The 9708-nt window shown below is 64.3% G+C and overlaps 1 protein-coding gene across 2 annotated transcripts; it reads left to right on the plus strand.

Moving 5' to 3' along the window:
- Positions 1–1198: 1198 nt before the first annotated feature.
- Positions 1199–7457, plus strand: CSPG5 (chondroitin sulfate proteoglycan 5). 2 transcript variants are annotated; one of them, XM_015852802.2, is made up of 5 exons: positions 1199–1354; positions 2371–3637; positions 4485–4673; positions 5110–5182; positions 5417–5882. In XM_015852802.2, exons 1-5 carry the CDS (start codon positions 1276–1278, stop codon positions 5441–5443), a joined length of 1635 nt encoding a protein of 544 aa, XP_015708288.1. In that variant the 5' UTR covers positions 1199–1275; the 3' UTR covers positions 5444–5882. The 2 variants fall into 2 exon arrangements, with proteins under 2 accessions (XP_015708288.1, XP_015708287.1); XM_015852801.2 differs by lacking the exon at positions 5417–5882 and adding an exon at positions 7052–7457 and having other exon boundaries at positions 1200–1354.
- The last annotated feature ends 2251 nt before the right edge of the window (positions 7458–9708 follow it).

Genomic DNA, 9708 nt, shown 5'->3' on the forward strand with positions numbered 1-9708 from the left:
TTGGGAATAAAACAACCGTTTTTGTACAAAGTTTGGGCTGTGGTTGTGGTCTGTGTGAGCTGCTGCGCTGCAATGGGGAGGGTTTGGGGGTGCCGGGATGGTTGGGGGGGGCTGGGACCCTCAAAGAACGTGGGGTCCCACGGCCTGAAGAAACTGAGATGGGGAGGTTGAGGTTCAGGTTGGATCTTGGGAGGGGGTTTAACACCCAGAGGGTGGTGACGCACTGAACAGGTTCCCCAAGGAGGCTGTGGGTGCCCCATCCCTGCATCATTCAAGGCCAGGCTGGATGTGGCTCTGTGCATCCTGGGCTGTGGCTGTGACCCCGCACACAGCCGGGGGTCGCAGTGGGCGCTGTTGGTGGGTGCAGCCCATTCCGCGCTGCATCGTGTCCGTCCCCGCAGCCGATAACGGTTCCGATACGCGGGAGCCGCGTTACTCACCGCCCCATCGCGGGGCTCCTGGCCGCGCTCCCCCCGCCGCCCCCGGCCCGTCCCCTTGGAGACACGTTCGGGGCCGGAGCTGCGGGGAATGTTAAACAGCGCAGCCCCTTCCAGCCCCTGTGAGCGGCACAGAGCGCGGCTTGTTCGGGGCGGGGAGCGCGGCCAGCGACGGGACAACGGAGCGGGGGGGGTGGGAGCCGTCAATGGAGACCCAGAGCCGCAGCCCGACCCCGCAACAACCGGCCTGTGCGGTGCCCGGGGGGGGCACTGAGGGTCCGGGTGTCAGCGGTGTCACCGCCACGACCGCCCCAAGGACTGTGTGTGTGTGTGTGTGTGTGTTGGGGGGGGGAAGCACCGCTGTGCGCCGGGGGGTCCCCGTGTGCGACGTCCCCACGTGCGGTTCCCCCCGTTCCCGGTGTCCCCGCACCCACGACACCCCGTCCCCCCCCTCCCTCCTCCTGCCCGCATCCCCACAGCCGTGGTCCCCGTGTACCCCGCTCTGTGCCCCCCCAGTGAACCCCGCAGCCCACGGGGGGGCCGAGAGGGGGCCGGGTCCCCGGGGGGATGGGGCCGATCGCAGCGCGGGGCTGGCGATGCGGGGTGGCGGTGCGGGCTGTACCGCTGTCCCTGTGTCCGTCTGTCCCTGTGTCTGTCCCGGTGCCGGTGCTGTCGGTGCGGCGCTGCCCCTCCCGCGGGCGGAGCCGCCTCCCCCCGCCCCCCGCCCGGCCCGGCCCGGCCCCCCCGGATCGCGGCGGAGCGGAGGCGCGGGGGGGGCGGGCGGAGCCGCGCGGTGTCGGTGCCGGTCCCGGTCCCGTCCGGTGGCGCTGATGCCGCCATGGCCCCCCCGGCCCCGCCGCCCCGCGCCGCCCTCACTCTGCTGCTGGCGCTGAGCGCGATCGGCCCCGCCGCGCCCGGTACGTGGGGCTGAAGGGGGGGGTCGGGGTGGGGGGAAATTCGGCTCCATCGCCCCGAGCCGGGCCCGGCGGCCGAGACACCTGCGGGGGGGGGGGGGGAGGCGAATCCCGCTGCGGGGCGATGGGGCGGGGGGATCCCGCTGCGACACGGGCTGAGGGTCCCGCTATGGGCGGGGGGCTGCGGGGCTGCAGGGGGTGCCCATGTCCGCGCTGCAGCATCGCTCGGTCCCGTTCGGTGGGGGGGGGGGGGCGCGTCCCATTATGGAGCGGGGTCCGCGATCGCCGTTCACGCAGCGCGACCCCCCCGCACGGCGCTCGGTCCCACGTTACGGAGCGGATCCCGTTGTGCGGGGCGGGGGCCGGCAGCATGGCGCGGGGATGGAGCCAGCGGGACCCGCTGCGTCCCAATGCGGGGACCGGGTCCCGTGTCTGCATCCCGCCCTGTGTGTCTATGGGGCTCTGGGGCCCGTTATGGGGCGGGGGGGCCGGATTCCCCCGGCTGGATCCCTGTGATCCTCCCATTGCAGGGCTGGGTCCCGGTGCAGGGCGGTGGGATCCAATGATGCGCGTGTCGGTGCGGGATCCCCACATTTATCTCTCGGGGGTGTCTGGCCCCCAGCCGGGTTCCCTCGCGATGGGTCGGATGGTACCGCAGGGGCTGGGACCCATCGCACCGAGGGGCTGCGTCCCGCTGCAGGGGAGGGGATGGATCCCATTATATATTGGGGGGTGGGGAGGGGCTGGATCTCATCATGTATATGGGGGTTTGCATCCCATTATATACGTGTATTGGGGGGGTTGGATCGCATTATACGTGTGTATGAGGGGGCAGCATCCCATTATGTGTATGGGGGGCAGGATCCCGTGCGCTGCTCCATCCCCTGCAGGCTCCGTGTCCCCGCGGGGGGCAGCTCAACCCCCGCTGCCGTGATGGGGGTGTCACCGAGCCGCGCCGCCGGCCCCGTGTGCGTGGGGGGGGGCGGCGAGTGACACGGCTCCGTCCTTGTGCCCCGCAGCGCCCGAGTGGCCGCCCCGCAACGGCAGCGCCGGCAGAGCCTGGGGGAGCCCCCTGCACAGCGCAGCCCCCATCAACGGCACCGACCCGCTGGGACCGCAGCTGGAGCCGCCCGGGGGGGACCCGGCCACCGCCGACCCCGCGTTGGGGTGCGTGGGCTGCAGCGCAGACGGGGCCGCCAGCTCCGTGCCCCCCGATGCGGCCCAGGACCCCCGGCTCGGTGTCACCAGTGATGGTGATGGCGGCGCGGTGGCGCTGGGCAGCCCCGAGGAGGTCGGCAGCGGGGAGCAGCCAACCAGGGCTGGTGTGGGGCCCACGGAGGGGTTGACACCGGGCCCCCCTGGACTCCCCAGCCCCGGCCTTGGCCTCTCCAGCACCCGGCCCCACCTCGACCTTCCTGACCCCAACCTCGGTCTTCCCAACCCCAGCCTTGGCCTCCCCAGCCCCGGACCCACCCCTGACCATCCCATTCCCAACCCCAACCCCAACCTCGACCTCCCCAACCCCAACCCCAGCCTTGGTGTTCCCACGCCCAACCTTGGTCTTTCCAACCCCAACATCCCCCTCCCCAGCCCCAGCCCGGGCCCAGGCACCGAACCCAACATTCTTCCCGTGGCCGAAGACTCGGAGGTGCCCATGGAGCTCCCCCATCCCTCCTCCAGCCCAGCCCCGGCACAGCGGGCCCGCGGCCGCACGGACCGCACGTGGTTGGGCGCTGCGGAGCCCATCAGTGCTGCGCCGGGCACCGCGGAGCCACCCGAGATCATCGACGTTGACTACTACGATGTGTTCGATGGCGGCGAAGGGCCCGGGGGCGGCCATGGGGCGGGTGGTGGGGCACAGAGGGAGCCGGGCGGCGCGGCGACGCCGTGGGGCCTCCACGAGCTCTACGATGACTTCACGCCCTTCGACGAGGCCGATTTCTACCCCACCACCTCCTTCTACGCCGAAGGGGATGAGGAGGAGGAGGAGGAGCTGGAGGAGGATGAGGAAGAGGAGGAGGAAGATGGTGGTCTGGAGGATGAGAATGGCTATAGACCGCCCGCCTCGGCCGCCCCCCGCATCCCGCCGCCCCCCAGCCCCACTGAGGGGACCCCCATGGCGCGGCCGAGGCCCGGGGAGCGCGTGGTGCCGGAGAACAGCAGTGAGTGCCGCAGCGGGTACGTGCGACACAACAGCTCGTGTCGCTCCGTCTGCGACCTCGTCCCCAGCTACTGCCACAACGGCGGCCAGTGCTACCTGGTGGAGAGCCATGGGGCCTTCTGCAGGTAGGGATGGACACAGCGTGGCCCCCCAGGTGTCCCATAGCCCCCATGGATGTCCCAGAGCCCAGTGGGTTCCACAGCCCCATGGGTGTCCCATAGCCCCCATGGGTATCATCATATAGCACCACAGGTGCCCCATAGCGCAGTGGGTCCCACAACTGCATGGGCGTCCCATAGTCCCCATGGGCATCACACAGCACCATGGGTATCCCATAGCCCAGTGGATGTCCCACAGCCCCAGTGGGCATCCCGCTTTCCCTTTGGGCATCCCCAAGACCAGTGGATGACCACCAGCTCCAGTGGGTGTCCCATAGCCCCAGTGGGTGTCCCATAGCCCCAGTGGGTGTCCCATAGCCATGGGTGCATCCCCATGGGGGACACGGGGATGTCCCCATGGAGCTCTGACCCACAGGAGGGTGCAGGATTAGGGGTGATGCTTGGCTTCCCCCAGCCCCAGCAGTGACACAGGGGGGACTTTGCTCCCTGCCCCATAGCCAGGGCCGCGTCCCCCTCCCCATGGCTGCAGCGGGGGCTGTGCCCCCCCGGGCAGGGGCTTTCCTCCAGGAATTAGGTCAGGGCTGTGCATGTGGCTGCGGCCGCAGCGCCCGGCGGGATTGCGCCGGGGAGGGCTCAGCATGCGGGGATGTGACGGGGACATGATGGGGACGGCCCCGTGGGTCTGTGCCGTGCTCTGTGTGGGGCTCAGGGCACCGCAGCCCCATTGCTGTGCCCGGGGGAGGTCGCCCCTACATAGAGACACCCATTAATCTCCCCCCTGCCAGCCGTAATCCCCCACAGATGTCCCCCGTGGGTCCTGGTGGTGACACCGTGACCCCACGTCCCCCCGCAGGTGCAACACGCAGGACTACACGTGGCACAAGGGGACGCGCTGCGAGGCCATCGTCACCGACTTCCAGGTGCTGTGCGTGGCCGTGGGCTCGGCCGCGCTGGTGCTGCTGCTGCTCTTCATGCTCACCGTCTTCTTTGCCAAGAAGCTCTACCTGCTCAAGACGGAGAACAGCAAACTGCGCAAGACCAAGTGAGTGGGGGTCTCTGTGGGGGGTGCTGTCATCGTGTCCCCCTGCCCGGTGGTGGCTGGGGACATGGGGACAGCGGAAATGTCACCGTGCTCCAGTGGGTTCATCTTCCAGCCCTTTGGATGGGCACGGCTGGGGGCTGGGGGCTGCAGGTGACATTGACACTGAGGGCACCACCCTGTGGGGACAACGTGGGGCACAGTGGGGTCACCCGCTGCAGCCGCTGCCTCAGATCCTCCCAGAGCCAAGCAAGGAGAAAGCGCTCCCGTGGGTCACTAACGAGCTCTTAATTAGCGCTTGGCAGGGCCAAGTGTAATTAGCGGCACAGCCTGTGCCAGAGCCTGGCTCCTCGGCTCCTGCCCCTGCGCTGCATGAGGACCTCAAAACAAAGCCCAGAGCAGCCGTGGGGCACAGCGCTCACCCCACGTCCCCCCACAGATACCGCACTCCGTCCGAGCTGCACAACGACAACTTCTCGCTGTCCACCATCGCCGAGGGCTCCCACCCGAACGTAAGGATCCCTTCATCCCACATCCCACATCCCACATCCCACATCCCACATCCCCTACCCCCTTGGGTTGGGGGCCTTGGGGTGGTGTGGGGCTGTGACATGGCTGTGGTGTCCCCATAGTGTCCCACCTGTGTCTCCCAGTGCCGCTGCTGGGTGACACTGGAGCTGGGGATGCTCTCTGGGTGTGGTGGGCACTATGGGAGCAGCCGCCCCCCATTTTTTGCATTGCCACAGAGAGAAGCGCAGCATAGAGCCCTCTAACCTCGGCCCTATAGACATTTCCCCCCCGGTTTGGAGCTATTCTATCACCATAGTGCCTGCAAGTGACCCCGCGGGAGCCTGGGCGCAGCCCCGGGGTGGATTCGGGACCGATCCCCACACGTGGGTTGGATCTGGAGTGGATCTGGGGCTGCTCCCCACAAGTGGGACCATCGTTCCCCATGCCTTCGTCCCCACTAGTATGCCATGGGCTCGTTCCCATTGGTGCCTGGGGACTGTGAGCCCCACTGCAGAGGGGACAGCAATGGGGACACCCCAGGAAAAGGGTTTGGGTCTGAAGGCCCAGTCCCTGTTGTGTGGACACTATGACAAGGTGTCCAAGCACGGGGGGTGACATGGGGACAGCCCTGCTGGGGACTCACCCACCTGGGATGGCAGCCAGGTGCTAATGGGACACAATAAAACAAGACGTGGGACTGCTGTGTGGGGTGACTGCTTGGCATGAGGCCTCATGGGGGGGAAGGGGCACTGCGGGGTGGCAGCCAGGCAGGGCAGCGGTGGTGGCACATGGTGAGCTGGGCTTGGGGTGGAGCTGGGCACCATGGGGACATTGTGGATACACTGTGGGGACACCATGGGGATGCAGTGGACCCCACTGCCTGCCCTCTGCCCATGCTGTGAGCGCTCTGTGGGACCCCAGTGCCACCCATGTGCCGGGGGATGTATCCCCAGTGCGGGAGGTGTGAGGTTGTAGCGTTGGATGAGATGTTGGGTGCAGCAACACCCCCAACAACGATGGAGAAGGAGCTGACCAGTGATAGGGCTGGGGGCTGCAGGAGGGCAGAATGAGAGGGAAGGAAGGGAGCTTTCCTAATGCAGACAGTGAGCACAGTGTCCCATCCCTGCTGGTGCTTGTGGTCAGGTTGGACTTTAGGTTGGGTTGGATTGAGTTGGGTTGAGTTGGGTTTGGGTTGGGTTGGGCTTTGCATTGTGTTGGGTTGGACTTTGGATTGAGTTAGATTGGCTTTGGGTTGGGTTGGGTTGGGTTAGGTTGGGTTTGGGTTGGGTTGGACTTTGGATTGAGTTGGGTTGGGTTTGGGTTGCGTTGGGCTTTGGATTGAGTTGGGTTGGGTTTGGGTTGGATTGGGTTGGCTTTAGGTTGGGTTGGCTTTGGGTTGGGTTGGCCCTTGCATTGTGTTGGGTTGGGCTTTGGATTGAGTTGGGCTGGCTTTGGGTTGGATTGTGCTTTGGATTGAGTTGGGATGGCTTTGGGTTGGGTTGGGTTTGGGTTGGGTTGGGCTTTGGATTGAGTTGGGCTGGCTTTGGGTTGGGTTGGGTTTGGGTTGGGTTGGGCTTTGGATTGAGTTGGGATTTGCATTGCGTTGGGTTGGCTTTGGGTTGTGTTGGGCTTTGGATTGAGTTGGGTTTTGCATTGTGTTGGGTTGGCTTTGGGTTGNGTTGGGTTGGCTTTGGGTTGTGTTGGGCTTTGGATTGAGTTGGGTTTTGCATTGTGTTGGGTTGGCTTTGGGTTGGGTTGGTGTAGATGTGACCATGGCAGGATGGGCTCAGAAGGTCCCACTGTCCCATTCCGTGCTCACAAGAAGGGGAGCACCACCACAGCCCCCTCCCTGAGTCTCCCTCTCCCCCTAGGATGACCCTGGCGCACCCCACAAGCTGCAGGACCCGCTGAAGCCTGGCCTGAAGGACGAGGAACCGCTCAGCATCCTCAGCGCCGCGCCGGAGGAGGGCAGCAAGGGCGAGCCAGGGGGCTGCGGGGTGCCCTGCCTGCACAACAACCTGGGGTAGGGCGGGGGGGGGACACACGTGGGTGGCATTTGTACAGAGGGTCCCATTGGTGGCTGCGCCGTGTCGTCGGGTGTTTGCTTTGTGCTCTGTGTCTACTGCTTGGGTCCGTTCCGCGCTGTGATTTCTAAACCTTCGCTGTTCCGCCACTGACTTTTTTTGTACTTTTACCCCCTCAACACTTTTTTTGAAATACGAGTGAAAACAACAACAACAAAAAAGGAAGATCTTGAAATAAAACCTTTTTTTTTAAGTTAAGCCTCTCGCCGGTGCCTGCACTCTCCCTGCCCCTCAGCCCCAGCCCCAAATATCTCGGTGTCACCTGGTGGCGATGGGCCCACGTACCATATGGCCCACGTACACCACAGCTCTGCCAGGTGTGTCCCACTGGAGCCATGGGACAGTGGGGACATCCAGGGGGCTCTGTCCCCATCCCGTTCCTCACCCTTGTCCCTGTCCCATCCCTGTCATCATCCCAATCCCTATCCATGTCGCCATCCCCATCCTTGTACCCATCTCCATCCCCGTTCCAATCCCTGTCCCCATTGCCATCCTTTTCCCCATCCCTGTCCCCATTCCAATCCCTGTCCCAATGCCAACCCCATCCCATCCCATCCCATCCCATCCCATCCCATCCCATCCCATCCCATCCCAGCACAGGGTCCCCCCGTGAGATGTGGCTCATAGTGGTGAGTCTATCACCCCCAGCACACTCTCAGTCCCTGCCCCGAGTGCTGGCGGTGTCACCACTGTCTGTCCCCACCTGCTTGCAGGATGCTGGAGGGGATGGCAGCCCCGTCCCCAGTGGGAACTCACTCCCCATCTGTTCAGACCCATGGAGAATCCCATTTTCGGTGCACTTTGCAGCTCCCATCATGGCAGCTCCCAGCTTCACTTTGGAAAATTCCTTTGGTGGCACTGATGGGACCTCAGGAGAGAGGAAACAAAACCATTAATCACACACCCCCATTTCTTTCACGGAGCCCCAACTTACCTCCCCCACCCCAGAACCCCATCTCTCACGTGGGGCTCTGCATCCCTCGTTGTGCCTCAGCGTCCCTCTGGCTGCGCTCACTGTAGGACAGAGGTGCAGGGTGATGGTCATGTCCCCACAGCGCAGGGACAGCCCCGGCTCTGTCTGATGTCCTGGCCCCATGGAGGAATCTGCCTCCCCTCACACTCAGAGCCTCACTCTAATGGCCTTTATACAGTGGGGCGGGGGATGGCTGGTGAATTCAATGTTGGGATGGCTGGTGAATTCAATGCTTGGTTGGCTGGTGAATTCAATGCTTGGTTGGCTGGCGGGGAGGGGCGCAGCCCTGGCACAGAGGGGTTGGCACGGGCACCCCCTGTCCCATTTTCTCCTGTGGACACGTACTGGGATGGGAGCTGTGACCCCAGGACAAGGATCCTTTCTTCTCTCGGGCTGCCTGAGACAAAGCAGTCCCAATGATGTACAGGATAAGGAGGTCGGGAACATGGAACTGATCCCAAAGCCAACCCCTCTCATCAGACCCATCGATGGTCTGATTTTTGGGTAGAGCTGGGATGTACTCGATGATCCCTATGGGTCCCTTCCAACCCGGGATATTCTGTGATTCGATGATTCTGTCGCTGGGAGCTGCAGGACCTCATCCATCCCCATGCAGCTCCCAGTGCAGCTCCCAAGGCTGGGCACACAGGGTGCAATGGGAGCCCCATGTGGTGCTGCAGGGCACAGGGATGTGGGTGCGGGGGGAAATGGCACCGCTCACCTCATTGCTCTCAGCCTCAGTGCAGCAGAGCAGGCCCCGTATTACACTGAACCTGCACTGGGTTTAGAGAGAGGAGAAAAGCAAAATCCTCTTAGCTGGGTGAACTGTAAAACGCTCAGCTTGGGAAGAACAGCTGTGCGTGTGTTTGTGGATGCTGGCGGGGCTCTGGTGGCTCTGAGCACAGCGGCCCAGTTCTTGGTGCGTTCCATGCTGCTGTTGGTCCCGGTCTTACTGGGACTGGTGCTGGTGGTACTGGGGCTGGTCCTGGTGCTACTGGGACAGGGGCAGAACAAAGTCAGGAGATGGAGGGGCTGAAGGTGGGAGGTGGCAGCTCCGTGACCATGGCCAACATGGAGAGGTGGACAAGGACGGTAGGAAGGTGGGCTGAGAAAAGCAGGGGGACGCTGCGAGAGCTGTGATGGGAGGCACGGCTAAAGGTGAAGGGATGAAGGAAACCGGCAGCTCTTCAAAGAGACGATGTGAACGGCACCGCCACGAGCGACCCCAAAAGGAAGCGTGGGGGGAAGCAGTTGGCTACAGAACAAGCTCTGCACTGAGATGGAGCTTGAAAGGAAGGCTGAGAGAAAGTGGGAACTGGGTCAGATGGACAAGGAGAGCTACAGGGGGGCACAGCCGTGTGGGGGGGTCAGCTGCAGCAAAAGTGAGATGGAAATAGGGAGCAGTGCTGAAGGAGCAGGGGACGGCGTGCTGGTGTGATGGGTGAGGAGGGCTGCACACTGAAGGGCCCAG

This window comes from Coturnix japonica, chromosome 2, assembly GCF_001577835.2.
Source record: "Coturnix japonica isolate 7356 chromosome 2, Coturnix japonica 2.1, whole genome shotgun sequence".
Lineage (NCBI taxonomy): Eukaryota > Metazoa > Chordata > Aves > Galliformes > Phasianidae > Coturnix > Coturnix japonica.

Coding starts and splice junctions, on each gene's coding strand:
- CSPG5 (XM_015852801.2), top strand. CDS start 1,276: ATGGCCCCCCCGGCCCCGCCGCCCCGCGCCGCCCTCACTCTGCTGCTG. Junction 1,355..2,370: donor GATCGGCCCCGCCGCGCCCG/GTACGTGGGGCT, acceptor TGTGCCCCGCAG/CGCCCGAGTGGCCGCCCCGC. Junction 4,674..5,109: donor AGCAAACTGCGCAAGACCAA/GTGAGTGGGGGT, acceptor GTCCCCCCACAG/ATACCGCACTCCGTCCGAGC.